Genomic DNA, 20288 nt, shown 5'->3' with positions numbered 1-20288 from the left:
CTTTTCATTTTCATTGTTTTACCATGAATGCATTTCAAATCTGAATATTGCTGTGGGAAAGCACTTTTTGAGTATATCATAATTTAGACCCCAGAAGGATCATGGAGCGAATAAAGGAGGCTAAATAACTAACATGCGAACTAAAACAGCAGTTAATCTATTGATAGAAAATAAATATATCATAGAAATTCAATATTTTTTTAAATACATCGATTAGAGACTAAATGTAGAAAGCTAACTTTGAGTGTTCATACAGAAATTCATCCTCTTACTTTGCTATAAACAGCAGGAAGTCAGCACTCGTATCTAATGACAGAATGAAGGTTTCCTGCACAGCTTCACCTTCTCCCAAAGAGCATGGACAAGAAGAGCAGTCTGAGTTCAAAGCTCAAGCAACACTTGGCATAAAGATCAGCTTTATTACTTCACCAACATGTTTCAGCCTGTGGGTTTCATCGGGGTCGTCAAGAACTGCCCAGATTTCACAGCCATGTTTCCCACAGGTTAACAGTCCTAGTTATGGTGGTTTTGTGTGGCTGCAGACGTTCCCTGTTTGTCTGTCATGCAGACGGTCAGTAGCTGTGACAGTTTGCCAGAAAACGGCTTTTACCCAAATTCTGAAAACTGCCTATCCAGAAGTTATTAACCTCAACTCCTCAGAACTTCTCTGCGCCCCCAGCGGTACATCCTTAATTAGATCACATAAGCAAAGAAAAGTAAAAACACTCCCAGGGATGCTACCTATTCATGAGCAGGTTGCACCATTCTTAAGAAGTGCTCAGCCAAACACCCTGAGTGAGTGTAGGAAGACCTTTCCAAGCTTCTTCCCCAGTTGCAGCTGGGACAGGCTGCGCACACTCAGATGTACATACTTCCTGGCACATTCGTGATTGTGCCGAGCAGCGAGCCTTAATTTTAGCTGGAAAGTATCAGCTTTCCTAGAAATAAAGAAAGAACCTCGAGATTATGCCACAGTCCTAGTTCCAAACATATGCTGTTGAGTACTTGGTTATCTTGTTCAATCACTGAAGTGAGGAAACTTTTTTTGTCACATTTATTCAAACTGTGTTTTAACTTCAAAGCTTTAGGGTTACATCTAGGTTACAGTTTGGTGCAGTTGTGATGATTTAGCTTTGGAGTTGGAGTACTGGAATAATTGCAGTCTGTGGAAGTTAATAACAAAAGGAAACAGCTGTTAGCCAAAGAGAAGTCAAGACGGTAACTGGAGGTCCAGGACTTCCGGGATGAACACCACTGCCAGTACATAAAGTGGGTAATCTCCTTGTGCCCAAGATCTTGCATAAACCCAGTCTTGTTTTGGATTTGAAGGCTACACTGTAACTACCATGTGATGGCCTACGTTCAGCTCTCCAATCTAGTAAATAGCTTCAAAGTTACTGACATGAGTTAAAGTCATCCACCTGATTTGTAACTTTAGTTCATTACCTGCTGACTATCAGTGTAGTAAACAAATGTGATGACTCACACAAGCATGAGGAACACCAGTTCCTGGACCGCTGACAGTGTGGGTCCACGTTAGGGCAGTACAACCTTGCAGCTGTGCTATGTCCCATTGGACAGATGTACTATAGTGACAGTCCCATCACCACTGCCTGGATGTCACTACACCCTTTACAAAATTACAAAAAAACCTTCTGATAGGGCAAGACTTGTGTTTTTGTGTCTGTGGAGGTGAACCATTCTCCTGGAGTGATAAAGCTTTTCTCCGTTCTCTTAATTTGTGTGCCCAGAAAATGCCACTAAACCATTCATATTAAAAACACATTCACTGTAAGAAAAACAGTGCAATGATTTACTGTGACAGTATTTCATGCCTCCACTTCTAAAATACATCTTCAGGAGAGAGGAGGCCTGCCAGAAGAATTAGAGGATGCACGTTTTTAGTTTCTGTGTATAACAGAGGTACAGCACAGCTGCAAAAACAAACCATGGTTGGATGACTTACAAACAACTACTATTTTATCTTTAAGGTGATGACCCTGTGTTTGTGTGTGATCATTTTAATGTTTTAAGTATATCTTGTAACATTTGCTCAAGTTGTGAATTTATTTAACTAACTACTATCCTAACCTTTCCTTGCAAACCACGCAGACGTTAGATGTAACACAACTGAATTTCACATTCCCATTAACACATTGAAGCCTACAAAGCAGTAGGTCCGACCTCTATGGAGTGTCTAAGAAAACCTGCGGCAACAAGTGAAGACTGGACTGATCAGAGAAAAGTGATTTTATGAGCTGGAAAGATGTGAGTTTGTCAGGGATTAGACTTCGGCTCGGTTCGGGTCAACTCGGTTCTAAGCCAGTCGACAATCCGGAAGTGTAGTTTTGTGCAATCAAAAGAAAAATGCCATCAACACACATGGGAGGTAGTGGTCTGTGGAGTAAGTGAAGCCCCTGGCTGCAGGGACACAGAGAAGCGCTTCCTTCTGCAAAGTTTCTCCGTGGAGCACAGACCGCTAGCAGTCTGCCCCCTGCTGCGGAGCAGACACTGTAGCCGGCTAACATAGACAGCTGCTGGCGCTGGATACGGGAACGAGGCCGGGAAGATGACGGAACAGGAGGCGGATAAGGTGCAGAAAGTGATACTGGGGCCTCTGTGAACCCACTCAGAAATGTGCTGCTTAATGTCACACCATAAGAAATAAGAGGGGCTCGACTAGCTAACGTCAGCTAGCTCGCCAGCTAGCCGGTTAGTGCTGCAGCTCGATGAGCCTCAGTTCATTTGGAAATGCAAGCCTCGTTTAGCGGGCCAGCACGGCATGAGAGAGGTGAGTGACCCTGGATCCTGCCGCTGCATCCTGTCGTTGACTGGGGCGGCTGTTCAGCTAAAAAGCTGTCATTGTGGCTATTTGGCGTTAGCCGGCTTGCTAACAGCACGTCAGCGCAAGTGAACTGGTTAGCTGGCCGTGAGGATGATCAGTACGTGTGTGATGCTCAGAGACCGCTGTAGAGGGGACAGACACTGGGCACGGCCCTGCTGCATTTAACACGCACCGTGTCCTGTGCTTGAACTCAGCTTCAGCGACACTGGGCATATGAAGCGAACAGTTCAGCGACACAGACGGCTGCTGTGTGCAGAGTGGACGAGTCAGCTGAAAGCAGAACAACAAGTTTGTAGTGTTGGCAAACTAAGAGGCGTCGGCCGCCCTCCCAGTCCTTCCCTGCCAGCCCCCAGTTCACAGGAATCATGTGAGCCGAACACCGGTAAGCCCGGTCCGTGTCCGTTACTTCAGTAGGTTCGTGCCGCAGGCTGCTCTCTGTCATCCTACCAGTCAGCTCCACGTCGGCTGGCGGAGGGAGGAGGGGATTCACCGAGACTTTCAGCTGGTACGCTTTGTGACAGGAGCAACAGTTTCTTCTTCTGCTCGGCTCCTCTTGTCGGCTTGAAGCCCTGCATGGCTGAACAGGACCACGACTTCAGGTACAGTTGGCAGTGAGTTTAACTTGCTGGGCTTAGTCTCTCTGACCAGTTTGTGTCTGTCTGTTCTCTCAAATTCGAGGATTTTTAAATTTCAGTTGAGCTGATGATGTCTGACACTCTCCGGGACTCTTGACCCTTTCTTTAATAAGCTGTCTTTTGCAAATAATCAAGCTGCTTGATATATTAAACAGAGAGAGAGAGTCATCTGAGAAGTAGTCTCATGGATATTTAGCATAGGTAAACTTACAGAGATCATTATTATAGGAATCAAAAATACTCATAGCTATCTAATGTCACAGTGCTGTTAAAAGTACCTAGTACATGATTGAAAGCTTCAGATTGCAATGGTGAAGAGTTAGAGAGACAAGCCTTACCTTTAACCCCATTCTCAAGTCCACACAGCATTGAACTCTAAATTGGTTTGTTTTGCATATAGGTGGGCGTCTTTGATCGAGTTTTCCTTAGCAAACTGTTTTCATACACAGGTTCTTGACAGTATTGCAAGAATGAGGCAGAGACATGTCTTGATGCATGTTCAAATCCCCAAAAATGCATTCTGTTCATCTGGACTTAGGAGAAACATTTCGTCACTCATCCAAGAAGACTGGTGGTTCAGTCCTGGGCGACTCTAGTCTTCAGTCTGCATGTCAAATGTCCCGGGCAAGATACTGAACCCCAAGTTGCTCTCTGATGAAGTATGAATGTTTGTAAAAATATAAATTAGAAAGTGCTTGTGTGAATAGGTGAATAAGAACCGTTGTATAAAGTACTTTGGCTGCTCGAGTGTAGTAGAAAAGCACTATATTAGAACCAGTCTACTCCATTACAGGCTGGTTTTCAGCTCTAGTCCCAGGCAGATGGACAATTTTTAAAAAGCTATAAACACAAATGTATTTAACAATGGCTTAATCACTGTTACAGATAATCACAACTAATATATATTGCTGTACAATGTTAAAATTTAAGAGATTAAAATGCAGTTTGAAAGAGAATTAGTACTAACTAGCTGGCAGCCACAATCAACTTTTAATCTTGATCCAGCTGTCTCCAGCTGTTGTGTTCTCACGCGTACCTCGGTCATAAAACGTTAGGGTTGCTGTGCATGTTTGAAAATTGTTGTATTGCTTTATACAGTTAAAGCAAAACTAAATTGAAATAAATATAAATGTTACTGAAGGAAATAAGATAAGTGAAACATGAGAGAAGTTTACATTAGTCAATTAATATACTCATTTTCCAATTTCATGAGAGATTTGCATGAATAGTTTATATATTTCCAGAACATGTTTTACATCAAGTATTCTTTGCACAGTTTGATATTACACCTCTCATTTTATTGTCACTACAATATAATCTAACATTCATCTTTTTCCATTTAAAGTTGCCATACATAGAAGACCAAGCGCCTCAAGGTGCTTTACGTTGTAGTGCAAAAACCTACAGTACTGTAAAGTATAATCCCCAAATATTGTGAGAGTATTTTAAGCTCTATAGAGGGCTGTCACTGCATTCTGTCATGTTTTTATATGCCACGTAGCTGACATCTATCACTATAGCCGTCTTACTCTGCTTGTTCACGCTACTATTTCTGGTTGGTTAGCCACCACCAGTTTTTCCATCTGTATCTGGAAGTCCCACAGGATCTTAGCTCAGTCATTCTCGACCACCCTAGGGGGCGTCTCCCATTTTGACCTCGGGACCTCCAGGGGTTCCCATGCTTCTGACACTCACTAGTTCCCAGCCTCCTTCCTTCCGCCTAGCACACAGTCTCAGGGTTCTGGACTTGGGGTGAAACCCTGTATGGAGGAGGAGCTTTCTTGTCTTGATGTTAGTAGCTTCTATCTCCTCCTTTGGCCAGGATATTATCCCAGCAGGGGTACCTGATCATGGGCAGGGCGTAGGTGTTGATAGCCCAGATTTTGTCCTTCCCATTCAGCTGACTCCTCAGGACTTGCCTTACTCTCTGCCTGTGGGATTCACAGGTACTTGTAGCTGTCCTCAACGTCTGCAATGTTGCCTTCTGGTAGGGCTGTCCCCTTACTTCTGACTACCTTCCCTCTCTTTGTTACCATCTTCTCCAGTCTGAATGACATTCCGATGTCATTGTTGGTAGATCCTGGTGGTGTGGATCAGTGATCATTCACTCCTGGCATACATCTTGATGTCAACCATGTAGACGAAGTGGCTGATGATGGTGGCTTTCTCCATTCCGTAGTCGGTATCCGTAGCCAGTCTTGTCAGTTATCTCACTGAGAGGGTTCAGGCCTAGGATTTGACAGGACAAAGCATTTGATGGTTACTTGTGCTATTGGCTTGAAGTTGGCTTCTAGTGTTGTTCGCAACATCCCCATTGAGTTCCTGATGAAGCATCCTGTCATAGACTTTCCCGGGGAGGCTAATGAGCGTGATCCCCATCATAGTTGGAGCACACCCTCAGGTCCCCCTTCTTGAAGATGGGAACCACTACCCCAGTCTGCCAATTCAGAGGTACCACCCCAGATCTCAACGCAACATTGCAAAGACATGTCAACCGAAACCTTACAACATCCAGAGCCATGAGGACCTCAGGGTGAACCTTATCCACCCCAGGGGCCATGCCACCATGGTGTTGTTTAACTGCCTCAGTGACCTTACCCCGAGTAATGCTTAGGTCATCCCCAGACTCTGCTTCCCTAACCCTATCCCACTGAGACGTCTTAATCCTACGGAAGACGTCTCAGTGGGATTAAGGAGGTCCTCCGAGTATTCCAACCCCCGACAATATCATCAGTTGAAGTCAGCAGCACTTCACCCACGCTGTACACATTGTCGGTAGAGCACCGCTTTCCAAAGTTGTTTTTCCATGGCTTCACCAAACTCCCACCTGAATTTTTGTTTCAGCCATTGTGTGGCTTGGTCTGCCAGTGTCACGGTCTGCAGGGCAGACCATGGAGGTGTGGGGATAATAGGACCCAAAACGCAGGACTCTTCACCGCAATGGTGCGTTTATTGACAGTGTAGGAGAAATAACAATAAATCCCCGTGTGCTCCCTTGACTCCCGTGCAGTGTCTTCTCCCAAAATCCATGTCTTGGTGCTCTCCGCTCCCGTGTTTTCGCAATCCCCGTGCTCACTACCCTCCTGTTTCCATGCTCCTCCTGGGGGAAAGAATACCAGAGGCAGCCGTCAAGAAACATGCTCTTGCAGGTATGCACACACTGATTTAAACCTTAGTCAAGACACTGACATGGAGTCTTACGCAACAATCCAGCGTCGAGGAGCGCTCAGCCAAATTGTTAAATAGCTCCCCGACGAGGCTTGATCGACTTCAGGTGTGTGCGCTTCTCCTCAGGTGTGGCCAGGCTCCTGACTGCCACGCCCACCAGGGCTGAAGAACAGGTGCTCTGCCACACCCACCTACACACAAACATAAGGAAACAGAGGACAGAAGCACCAAAAATACACATGTCCATGCTTATTCACAGACACACACAGAGCTATACAGTAGTGCAGTTAAGATAAGTGAGGGTGTAGATAGTTTCTACAGAGGCTATATAAAGTGCTAGTGGTTGTGAGTGGTGGTTCAGTCCATGTTATTATTGTGTGTTTGAGGGTACAGTTGTCCATTGTGGGTGTGTGTATGTTCAGTCCATGAGTTTAACGTGGGTCAGATGTCAGGAGGCAGAGTTCAGGAGTCTGACAGCTGTGGGGAGGAAGCTGTTCCGGTACCTGGTGGTCTTAGTCCGGAGGCTCCTGTGGCGCCTCCCAGAGGGGAGGAGGGTGAAGAGTCCATGTGATGGGTGACTGGGGTCTTTGATGATTTTCCCAGCCCTTTTCAGACACCGCTTCCTGTAGATGTCTTTTATGGCAGGAAGTGGTGCTCCGGCGATGCGCTGGGCAGTTTTCACGACCCTCTGCAACGCCTTCCGGTCCGAGGCAGAGCAGTTCCCGTACCAGACTGTTATACAGTTGGTCAGGATGCTCTCGATGGTGCAGCGATAGAAGTTCACCAGGATGTCTGAGGACAGGTGGTTCTTCCTCAGAGTTCTCAAGAAGAAGAGGCGCTGGTGAGCCTTCTTGACCAGCTTGGAGCAGTTGGTCGTCCAGGTGAGATCCTCGGAGATGTGGACTCCCAGGAATTTGAAGCTGCTCACACGCTCCACAGCCGTCCCCTTAATGTGGATGGGTGGATGTGGGTCAGCATTCCTCCTGTAGTCCACGATGAGCTCCTTGGTCTTCTCGGTGTTAAGCAGCAGGTTGTTTCTGTCGCACCACTCAGCCAGACGATCCACCTCCTCCCTGTAGGCGGCCTCATCGTTGTCACTGATGAGGCCAATCACCGTGGTGTCATCTGCAAACTTAATGATGGTGTTGGAACCATCAGCAGGTCTGCAGTCGTGGGTGAAGAGGGAGTAGAGGAAAGGGCTCATCACACAGCCTTGTGGTACACCGGTGTTCATCGTGATTGTAGATGAGCAGCGGTTATCCAGCCGGACATGTTGGGGGCGGTTGGTCAGGAAGTCCAGTAACCATTTGCAGATGAGGGAATTGATGCCCAGGTCTGTCAGTTTCCTGATGAGTTGTGAGGGGTGGATTGTACTGAACGCTGAACTGAAGTCTATAAACAGCATTCTGGCGTAGGTGTTGTTGTTGTCCAGGTGTGAGAGGACAGAGTGCAGTGCGATGGAGACTGCATCCTCTGTGCTCCTGTTCTGGCGGTATGCGAATTGGTGGGGGTCCAGGGTGGGGGGGAGACAGGATTTGAAGTGTGCTAGGACCAGCTGCTCTAAGCACTTAGTGATGATGGGGGTGAGTGCTACTGGGCGGTAATCATTGAGGCAAGATGGGTTGGAGTTTTTGGGTATCGGGACGATGGAGGTGGATTTGAAGCAGGCCGGTACCACAGCGTGGGCCAAGGACAGATTGAATATGTCTGTGAGCACTCCTGCAAGCTCCCCAGAACACGCTCTGAGAACACGCCCGGGGATGCCATCAGGGCCTGCAGCCTTGTGGACATTGATCCTGCTCAGCACCGCTCCTACATCGGTGGGGGAGAGAGTCAGAGGTTGGTGGTCTGGCGTCATGTCTGCTTTGGTTGTGGTTGTGGGGTTCCCTCGCTCAAAACGAGCATAAAAGTTGTTAGATAAAAAACCGCTAAATAGCAGATTCTGGAGAGACACTGAGCCTCGCGTTGTTCACGCGCCGCCATCTTGGAATACACCCAACCTCTACGGGAACACCCAACCGTTCAATCATAAAGAATCAAACAATAAATGACAGTTTAAGAAACTCGTCTTCAGTAACTATAGTGTTTTTTTCATCTTGAAAATCAGTATTGCTCATCCAATCATCCAGTATAATATAAAGTGAATAGAAGAGTCTGTTGTGTTGTACTGTGGTAAGTTTGGATCTGTTGACAGAGTGCACATGGCCACTAACCATAACCATTTCTCACTCTGCAGGCATGACACTACACTTTAACTTGTTTGGCTGGAACAAATGTGGGGTAAATTGAGAATGTGACAGTAATGGGTAGCACCTTTATGTACCCACCTCTCTGCTACCTTAGAGAACTGGCTTCATCCTGTCAGAGCACAGGCTTATGTTTGTCAGTGCTAATTGGTTTAGGTGTTTCTAATGCTAAGAAGTGACCTTCATCCGCTCGCTCACTTACTAAATTTATCCCTCTGTTACTTTGAAATAACAGAGAAAGCTTGTCAACATTCAGGTTTATTGGACTGGACATTTAGTTTTAGATGTCTTTAATTTATGAATACTGTTTGTTGGTGTCCAGTTGAAGTTGTGTACAGGTCAGTTTCACATGTTGACTAAAACATCAGCCAGAACCTCGGTGTGACCACTCTGTCCTGCCAGAGGCCTTTACTATCAGTTCTTACCGGGGTATATCACCATGATAACGTGCTGCAATCCTCATCTTCCCTGTAGCAAGCTGTGTTCCAGGTTAGAGATCAACAGGCATGAAATCACTGCCTACTGACTAGTGAAGTCTACGGAAAATAGCATCACCATTCCTGGAAGATCCCTCACACCTCTGCAAACTGAGTAGTCTAAGGTTTTCTGATTTAAGTCACCTTAAAACTACATGATTGTGTCCTTTGCTCATATTGCAAGAATCTAAAAGAAGAGCTTGTTTTGAAGGTTTTTTTTTTTCCCCACTAGGGCAGGGCAATATGGCCAAAAATATTTATCACGATATATTTGAAAATTTGCCATAATGATATAACTGACGATATAATTGACACTAGACAAAATACTTTACAACTCCACAACTTTATTAGTGCAAAGAAACCCCATCAATGTATTTTCACTTAAACAAGCAGCTGTTTTTATGTGCATTACAAAAATTGTGCTTTGGTGTGTATCTGACGGACAAAAGCGAGGCCAGTTCTTCAACCCCGGAAGTTGCAGCATTTTTACAAACCAATTCTGGTTCATCTGTTTCATTCAAAGATCCACTTTCGCTCTTCTCATTCTCTGTCGCCGCCATGCTTTTTCCGCCATGTGCATATGAAAGCAAGGGAACTGTGCATGCCCGTTTTACCCATATTCTATTGTGATATTTCATTTTCTTATCATTGCCTAACGTTATACCGGTATTACCGTGAACGATATGATATGGCCCAACCCTATTTCCCACCATCTTCCTGTATCCTCAGCAGTGACACCAACCCTCTGCATGCCCTAGTTGACTCTTCCGCTGGGCGAGGAAGGGTCTTGATCTTGTTGTGGGTTTAACTGACAGTATAGCTGCTTTTGTTTTACAGAGGAGACACATATACAGTACACTTATGAAATTCTCAAATGACCTACAGTCACCAAGCTGAATTTTCCCTTCTCTTTTTTCAGGATGGTGGAAGGATAACATTCAAGGAGTTGCACTCCCTCCACCCAAAGTGACCTGTCTTCTCCTTTTGTCCACTTTCACCTGCAGTCCGTTTTGCTAGCTGCAAGTTTGCTGACCTGACCTTATGGGATTTCATAGACTGCATGTATTCCACAGTAACATCATATAAATTCCTTTTAAATTAGACATTCCTATAGCAGACACCCTCCTGACTGAAGGACAGAATGAAATAAGTACAGAGTGGTGGGATATTAACTCCCTGCACATCCAAAATAGTCACCTTGGTCTGTAGGATTCATACTGGTATCGCTTGTTCCTTATCAACCCCACCCCTTTTCTAGTGTTATTGGGCCATGGTTCGCAAGAAAAGCTCTTTTATACTATGCGGTGCTTTCCTGTTTGTCGCCTGGAATGCTTTGCTTCTACTTTACCTTTGGGGTCGCCCTCCCATGGGCCACCTAGGAGAAGGCGGTGGAGCTGAACCAGGAGGAAAGGAGGAGTGGGGCATGGTCAGAGGTAAAGGAGGTCAAGTTAACCTTGCTGGGGAGGTCATTCGACTGGCCGAGGAGGTTGAAATTCAACTTGACACCCAGAAAAAGCTATTAAAGCAAATTGAAAGTCACAGGGCGGTGTGGGCTCGGCAGAAGGAGATTGGGAAGAAGCAAACTGATAATATCAAAGAAGTAAATCAGATTGTTGACCAGCAGCAGAATAATCCAGTTCCTCTCATAAATGATGTGTATGTTGGGGACCAAGGTGAAATAAAACACACACAGAGGTCTGTTGCTACAGTAGCTGCAGGCTCCAATATAGAACGGCATCAGGCCACTGATGTAAAGGAAGAGGTTGCTGAGGACAATAAAGTAACAGCTTCTGTTTCTGGTCCACAAGTCATCATTCCCATTCTGGTTATTGCCTGTGACAGAGTGACAGTAAAGCGGAGTCTTGACAAACTGATACAATACCGCCCTTCTCAAGAACTGTATCCAATCATCGTCAGCCAAGACTGCGGCCATGCTGAGACTGCTCGTGTGATTGGCTCATACGGAGAAAAAGTAACGCACATAAGCCAACCAGACCTGTCGGACATCAGAGTCCGGCCAGAACACAGGAAGTTCCAGGGGTACTACAAAATCGCCCGACATTACCGCTGGGCACTCAACCAAGTATTTCACACATTCTCGCAGTCTACTGTGGTCATTGTGGAGGATGACTTGGAGGTGAGTGCTCTCAGACATCCACATTATTGTCATGGTATTGATGATGAGTGTTTTGATGCATGCTCAGTCATCCAGGTAAGTAAATCTCCAAAAGTTGATTCTGTTCATCTGGACGTAGCGTTTGGGGGAGAAACGTTTCGTCACTCATCCAGGTGACGTCTTCAGTCTCAGCTGACTGCAGGTTTCAATCTTATAAACAGGACATTTGCATAATGACTGAAACCAGCACCACTGAAGGAACAATGGGCTGGGAGGTCAGTTCCTTAATCTTAATTATGCAAACTCTCATTGATCAACAGCCACTGACCTGTAGGTGTAAATAGACTGCAGAGTCCTGGCAAGCGGATGGCACAACACAGGAGAGCCACCTCGTCAGGCCAGGACTCTGCAGTCTGTTTACACCTACAGGCCAGTGGACACTTTCAATGATGAGGATGTAACATCCTGGACAGGGAGGAGCGCTGGTTTGAGGGCGGAGTCAAGGAGGCCATTTACATGAAAAGGGAAAGACCATCTCTGAATGGAGGAGGGGCCTAAGGCTACATCTGTCACCATCTTACAATGCTGTGATTGCAGCCATTCCCCAGCTCTCTGTGACCGGGACTCATGGCCACTGATCAGAGGTTGTTGATCAATGAGTTTGCATAATTAAGATTAAGGAACTGACCTCACAGCCCATTGTTCCTTCAGTGGGCTGGTTTCAGTCATTATGCAAATGTCCTGTTTATAAGATTGAAACCTGCAGTCAGCTGAGACTGAAGACGTCACCTGATGATGATGATGAAACGTTTCTCCCATAAAACGCTACGTCCAGATGAACAGAATCAACTTTTGGAGATGATGAGTGTTATTTTGCTGTTATTGTATCATTTTAGCAGCAAAGACTTCAGTAGGCTTGTCATCCTCTTTTGGCTAGTGGGGTCACCACAGTGAATGATCTGTGGCATATGCTAGTTATAACCGTTGGTCGCACCCCAAAACCCATATTCATTTAAATGTGACAGATAAAAGCGTTTCATCCTTGTGCACTTCTGAGCAGCTTATAGAGCATCTACTGTGTACATTTTACATAGTGTCTCGACCTTTTTGGAATCGAGGGTTATATTTACATGACTACTCAGAACCTCAGGTGGGAAACAACTTGGTATATCCTATTTCTAATGTTGTTCCTTTACATTTTTACTGGTGCCACTTGTGCCTAATTGAATTTGTTCTCCATAAGCACACAGTGGTCTAAGTATGACTGCACTTAAATGATTCAGAGAGTTTCTGTATTAGAAGAGTGATCTAAAATCTCTCCTGAGATGTGTGTAGACCTGGTGACCAACTACAAGGAACGTCTTACCGCTGTGGTGCCAACAAGGGATTCTCCCTCAAGCGTTAAGTCATGTTTGCTTGGGGATCAAATGCTTATTTCACTCAATGGCATGCAACTTATTTGATGGCTTTTATGTGATTTTTGGTTGATATTCTGCCTCTCTCCGGTAAAAATGAAACTAGCATAGAAATTTCAGACTGTTCTACAGAATTATTATCAGCTCTGTGCATACTGTTGATCCGTGGAGTGTTCTCAGTTTTTCACACATTGTTTTTGCATTTTGGTTCAGTTTTAGTTAAATAAATCATGACACTATGTAGTATGTCGTGGTATGTGTTGTTGTCCATTTCAGGTTGTATTTATCCAATCGTAAGGCCTGCTAAGAACTTCTTTCTTAAGAACTGACCGCTTTAAAGTACAAATCCGTTCTGAAGTAAAAAGCTTCGTGTGACACAGAAAAGTTGTGGTAAAAAGAGGCTCTGCAGTTACAGCAGTATAAAGTAATTTCAACCAGCAGCTCTGGAGAAACTGAGCCCTGGGGAAAAATCTGGCTTTACTTATGTAGCTGGTATCTACCAGTTTGCTCTTTTCATGTTTCTGGCAGGTCGTGGAATGAGTCTGTGCTTTGCTGAATGCTTTGTCTTTAAGAATAAAGAGTTTAAGTGAATGGATCTTTTACACTTGGTGTAACACACCACTGGATTACTACACACTGTATGTGCGGCAGCTATCGTTCAGATTTTAGTGTTTTGTGGACTTTTCTGTTTAATAATAGACCTCAGAGGTGAATATGAATGATCAGGAATGATGCTGTGGTCCCAGGCTGGTCTCAAAGCACAGACCCTTGTTCCTCTATGACTCCCCCCATTAAAATCTGCTTTAGTTGTTTTGTGGGGCAGGGAAACTATTTACATAACAAGCATGTGATGTCTGAGGCAGCCCAGTTACTGATCTTTGTACATGGGATAGGGAAAGAGTTGGAGATTAAGGTGGGACTAGGACTGGAAGATCACGGACGCAGCTGCATGCTCCGATAGGTTGGGGCTGAAATGGGACAAAAAGGGAATGTTTATTCATTGATTAATTAAATTGTTGGTGTTTTTACTATTTTATTTTCATTGTCTAACTGCAATATCTGCCAATGACACCGGTAGAGATAAAATTATTATTGAACTATTAATGCTGAGTTTAACTTACTGGTGCAGCCCTCCACAACAGTTTGTTTTCCTCTCATGTAGCCCCTTGGGAAAATTCATTACCCAGTCCTCTAAATTAATAGTTGGTAATTAATAACAGCTAGTGTGTTTGATCCCTACCCTAGTTCAAGTCAAGTGGCTTTATTGTCCTTTCAACCATGTACAGTGGTACAGCACAGAGTGAGGCGAGACAGCGTTCCTCTAAGATGAAGGTGCTATATATATAACAGACAATCAGCACAGGACTACAGAAAGTGCAAGTGTGCAAAAATTACAAAACCAGTGCAACACCAGACAGGACAGAACGATGCAGACACGCAACAGTGCAACAGGAAAGTGCAACAACCACAGTGGGTTGTGCAAAAAGACTGAGCATTGTGCAAAAGGTAACTGTGTGTGTGTGTGTGTGTGTCAGTCAGTCCAGTCACTGAGTGTTCGAGAGTCTGACGGCCTGGGGGAAGAAACTGTTCCACAGTTTGGCAGTGAGGGGCAGGATGCTCTGGTACCTCTTTCCAGAAGGCAGCAGGTGAAGAGTGTTTGTGAGGGGTGTGTGGGGTCCTCCACAATGCTGGTGGCTCTGCGGATGCAGTGGGTGTTATACGTGTCCGTGATGGAGGGAAGAGAGGGTCCAGTGATCTTCTCGGCTGTTCTCACTATCACATTGTACGGTATTGCAATCTGATACGGTGCACTTACCATACCAGGCAGTGATGCAGCTGCTCAGGATGCTCTTGCTAGTCTCTCTGTAGAAGGTGGTGAGAATGGATGGAAGGAGATGGGCTTTTCATGTTGAGGGACCAGGAGAGGTTCTCCGGCAGGTGGACACAAAGGAATTTGGTGCTCTTGACGACCTCCACAGAGGATCCAATGATGTTAAGTGGGCAGTGATCTCTCCGTGCTCTCATGAAGTCAACAATCATCTCCTTTGTTTTGTCCACATTCAGAGACAGATTGTTGACTCTACACCAGTCTGTTAGCTGTTGCACCTCCTCTCTGTATGCTGACTCGTCGTTCTTGCTTCAGTTTTCCAATTAGGTGCTGAGGAATGATTGTGCTGAATGCTGACCTGAAGTCTATGAAACGCATTTGTACATATGTGTCCTTAATGTCTCCATGGTGTGCATTATGCACATACCAACCCAACAGACAGGCACACCTCTACTGCATGAATATCACGAAAGTGACCAGTATAGGCAAGGTACATCATGCCAGGATCAAGTCTTCTGTCACGGAGCAATCAAACCTTTGATATTCGGCTGCAGGTAGCCTCGTTCTACTAAACACTAATCAGAATGCTTCATCTTGAATAAACTGAACGCTCATCAGTTTAGGTTTTTTTTTTTTTGTTTGTTTTTTTAGTTTTTTTTTTTAGTTTTTTGTAGAATTATTAAGGACCTCATGTAGGACATTCAAGCATGAGAAATTATGCAAGAATTACAATCAAAAAGTTGTAGGACTGCAACCATGAAATTCAACTGATTTAAGAAGTCACAGAAATCAGTCCTGAAGTGAACATCAAGAACATCAAGATCTTCTCAGATGGCAAAGCAAAAAGTGAACGCTTCCAAAAAAACAATTAACATGGAGGAAGGAAAAAGTAAATGTCACATGTTGCATGCAAACTACAAACCAATAACAGCATTTGTAGGGTAACGCTGGGGATGAAAATGATGGGACTCAGCTCCCTGCTTCAGCTTTTGTCTGCTGTATTTGTTGGCTTGTTTATGCTACAGTACTTTCACAAATATGAATCTACAAAGCCAGAACATGCGCTGTCGTACACTAGAATACTCTTTTCAGGCCCGTTCGTTTTGTGGTGAGCAAACATTTAAATGGTTTCAGGTTGAACAGTAGTAGTTGTTGTTGGCTAACAGACTAGAAGAACAAAGGACATTTGGATTGGCATCTTGTCTGTGACCATCAGAGAAGAACAGATAGTAAAACAATGTCTAATAAATAGGTAAATAATACCTGGATCGTTACACTTGAGGCAGTGATTATGTGTTTGAAGCAGCAGAATTACTCTTCATCTGTCTCCTCTCTTTCAGGTCGCACCTGACTTCTTCGAGTATTTCCGAGCCTTGTATCCAATCTTGCGTTCTGACCCAACCCTGTGGTGCGTTTCTGCCTGGAACGATAATGGCAGAGACGCCTTGGTGGATTCGTCCAAAGCTGATCTCCTCTACAGGACAGACTTCTTCCCTGGTCTGGGCTGGATGCTGCTGAAAGAGATGTGGGATGAACTGGAGCCCAAATGGCCATCGGCCTTCTGGGACGACTGGATGCGTCAGCCGGAACAGCGCAACGGCCGCTCCTGCATTCGGCCAGAAATCTCTCGGACTATCACCTTTGGCCGGAAAGGTGTGAGCTTAGGTCAATTCTTTGACCAGTACCTTCGTTATATTAAGCTAAACACTGAATTTGTGCCTTTTACCAAACTGGATTTGTCTTATTTGCTAAAAGAGAAGTATGAGGAAAAGTTTATTAAAGAGGTTTATAGCGCCCCACTGGTAAAGATTGAGGATCTGCAACAAGGGGGCAGTTTAAGAGGACCTGGGCCGTACAGGGTGCAGTACTCCACCAGGGACAGTTTTAAAGTCTTTGCTCGAAATCTGGGAGTAATGGATGACTTAAAATCAGGAGTTCCTCGTACAGGTTATAGAGGTGTGGTCAACTTCCTGTACCGTGGTCGAAGGGTGTTCTTAGCTCCACCAGAGGGCTGGTCGCAGTATGACACCAGCTGGAGCTGAGAGACCCAGACGCAGTCCAAATGGTGTTGAAGAGGGGACAGAGCCTTAATCAGAGGAACACCCTCTCAGACCAAAGAATACGGTGGACGCAGGAGTTCAAAGTTAAACGTGGAGCTGGAAGGCCGAGCTTCTAAAACTGACGCTCATTGAGGATCGGCACGTGTGGGCCACACAGACTTCAGAGCGGTCCCACTTTGGCTGAAGCCATTCCATCCTTAAACTAAACGGCTGCTGTCGGCGTGCCTTGCTTTCTGGGCTCATTTTGTTTGGTGTATTCTCTCTTCTTGTGACAAACTGGCCAAATATAGACTTGACATCACTTTCAGATGTTTGCAGCAGCTACTGGTAATCATGTCATTATCAACAGTGTGAGTGATGGTACACTGCAGTGGAGCCTGACAGGTATTGGATCAATGCAGTTTTGTTTTTTGGTGGGTCTTAGTTTTGGCTAGTCTGTGATGCAGAAAGAGTAAGCACTCTGCTAGATAAACTATGATAACACATTTGTAATGACTCCCCGAGCATTTTGCTATGAACATCATCAATTTGCACATACTAGACAAAAAGTAAGCAGATACTGTGAAATCCTAGAATCGGTCAGACTCTGCACTGAAAGCACACTAATCACCGTTCACACCTGGGAGAAAGAAGTGTCCTATGTAACACCTTCTTATCCACCTCTTGGCTTCTGTAACGCTTGTAGAAGGCATCACGCATTAGATTGTATATAAAAGATGGACACACTGAAGCCTCGAGCTGACCATTTTAAACATCAGCTGAACAAAGTGAGGGGTCAATCTGACTGTGCAGTGTTTCCCTCCGCCTTCCTACAGCTCACAGATGTGACTACAGAGACAAAAGCAGGGAAAAATGATTTGTGACCATGAACCGATTGAAGTAAATAAACACAGCTTCAATTGTTTTTACTTCTTTCCCCTTGATTCTGGGCTGGAGATCTTGCTGAGAAACTGAGGACCAATGCAGGCTCATGTGAAAATCAAAAGGTAACCCAACAAGTAAATCATGCTGTGATTTATCCTCAGAATCATCAGGAAGGTTTTTACTGAGTCCTTAAATCAAGAAAGAGGTTTTTCAAGTTTTTGTGCAGCTGCCCCCTGCTGGCCTTTGGAAAGAATGCAGGCAACACGTGCATCTTTTATATACAGTCTGTGGTAGTAAACAGGCCATTTTCAAAGTTTAGGGAGGTCAAACAGTAGGTTGGATTGAGGACTAACTGACAACAGTGCAGTACTTGCTTTACTGTCTCTCAGTCACGAGGCACAACATTTTTTACTCATGAGTGCTACAAATACAGAGGTGTGGATGCCAAATAACCAGATGTAGTCTGAAGGTCTGACGTCTAATAACAGTAATAATAGGTTTCAGATATAAAACAAGAGTGTACACCTGAATCTACTAAATATTGTTTCCACAAAGAATGAAGCTCTGGTGAGAAACCGCTGTTTTAGTGAGGAGACATTGTTAGAAGCGTTTACACGGGACAAACAGCAGGTGTGTGAGTGCACGAAGTCTTCACTATCAAACCAACATAGGTAACGAGACTCCACAGAGCCCGTCATCCTGTCGAACTCTGATGAACTTGTGTGAATAATGTTAAAGTGTAGTTTGAGAAGAAAGTGATACCTGCCCACAAAACATCACGTAGGTTAGTCTGTGGGGATGGTTAGTGGCTTTCCTGGTTCAGAAAGCTGCTTAAAAAATGGAGCTCTAGTCCTGCTCGAGCAGACCTCTAATCTTAAAAAGAAAAACTTTGAGTAGACCACCTGTCACTCCAGTGTGAATCACAGCCATGCTTTACTGAAAAACACTACATTTCAGAGGGTTACAGTATTTTTCCACCACGCTCCCTTCAGGTGTGTCAAGCTGTAGGTTTATGAAGGATGTAAAGCTGCAAATTAACTTCAAATTTCACTGACATCATGATCGCCCTGAAACAGCTTCAAACTGCAGTTTGTAGAAACAGCAACCAGTGTTTGATAGTTTCTGCAACAGGAGGTCTGTGAGGTAGCTACAGATGATTATCACTGTACTGTAATTAGCTTTGGGAGATTATCTACATGATTGACTGATGCCCACTTCTGTATGGTGATGTGTAAAACCACTGCCTGATGTGTTTATAACTTTATTACATTACAAATAAAATCCACTATTTTGATATTTGTCCATATATTGAAGGAAATTTTCAGTTCTCATATCCATGCGTGTCCACAGTGATCACTCTTTAGTTGGAGCGTAATAGCTGCACTGACTGAAGATCACACTAAAAAGCACACAGGGAACCACACCCTATGTGACCAGACCACGTCTAAAGAATGAAAAAAAAAAAAAAATACAGACATTGTGTGTTGTGCCAAACGAGCTGTGATGAGACGTCTTCGTTCAGCTTCCTCAGTTTTTCAGTTGATTCATGGAGTTAAGGTGGCCGACGCGCTGTGAAAAAACCTTTGCATGCAGGACTGTCAGATACGATCGGGGCTCAAATTTAAAAGGTGCTGTTCACAAGCATACATGGTCCAAGATGTTGTCTTCAACAAGGCTTGGATTTAAAAACAAATATACAACAGATCATACTAACATGTTGAAAGTAAAATCACAAAGACTCACGAATCTAAACTCATTTTAACTCCAAATGATATTAAACATAAGAGATTCCTTTTGGAAACGATGGATGGGTGTGTGCTCTAGAGAAGGAATCAAACTTCCTGTCAGCAGTTAAAAATCCCACATGCATGATATTATGAGGCTCCATTTACACCTATGCTGTGAATATTGGTGAACGCACCGTTAATGGTATGTAGAGGTTTTAAAGAAAACTGTGCTGCCATCCTGACAAGTCTGAGTGTCAGACGATAACAAACACATTGTGCATGTATCCCAACAGCACGAGTGTGGATGTGGATTTAAAAAAAGGAGAAGATGAAGAATAAAGGAGACCTTACCAGGCAAACTTTATTAATCCACAGCAGTAAACAGTGCCTTTCTACTGTCAGTACTAAACTACCTCTGGTACTTCCACTCACACCTAGAAAACCAGATAACTTGAATTATATATTAACAATAGAGCTGGGCGATATGAGATTTTTTCATATCACGATATGTTTTTTTCATTTCAGGCGATAACGATATCTATCACGATATAAGCCAAATAACTATATTTGTAAGATTTAAATGTGCCGTTGCTCACAAGTAAAATGTGAAATAATCAGCAGCTTGTTTTGATTTAAATATTTATTTCCCATAATAAGTTCAACAGGGTAGATGTACTTAAGGAACATGAGACTTTTTCAGATAAATAAAGGCAAATATTGCAAACTACACAAAAGGCAGCCGCTAAAGCGTTTAAGTTTCAAAATAGAACAAAAGAAACAGACTAAATTGTCAATACCACTTAGAAACAAAATATTAATTCTAAAAATAAATCTTAGTTTGTTTTACAGAAGAACAGACAAAACTGACTAACTTTTGTCAATATCAAATAAACTGAGAACTAAAAGGA

At 44.1% G+C, this 20288-nt stretch overlaps 1 protein-coding gene across 1 annotated transcript; it reads left to right on the top strand.

The window, feature by feature from the left end:
- Positions 1 to 2172: 2172 nt before the first annotated feature.
- On the top strand, positions 2173 to 18947 carry mgat1b (alpha-1,3-mannosyl-glycoprotein 2-beta-N-acetylglucosaminyltransferase b). The gene is made up of 3 exons (XM_040014506.1): positions 2173 to 3444; positions 10290 to 11507; positions 16070 to 18947. Exons 2-3 carry the CDS (start codon positions 10641 to 10643, stop codon positions 16769 to 16771), a joined length of 1569 nt encoding a protein of 522 aa, XP_039870440.1. The 5' UTR covers positions 2173 to 3444; positions 10290 to 10640; the 3' UTR covers positions 16772 to 18947.
- The last annotated feature ends 1341 nt before the right edge of the window (positions 18948 to 20288 follow it).

Source organism: Simochromis diagramma, unplaced genomic scaffold, assembly GCF_900408965.1.
Source record: "Simochromis diagramma unplaced genomic scaffold, fSimDia1.1 OVJJ01000251.1, whole genome shotgun sequence".
Classification (NCBI taxonomy): Eukaryota; Metazoa; Chordata; class Actinopteri; order Cichliformes; family Cichlidae; genus Simochromis; species Simochromis diagramma.
This window is presented reverse-complemented; position numbering and strand designations above follow the sequence as displayed.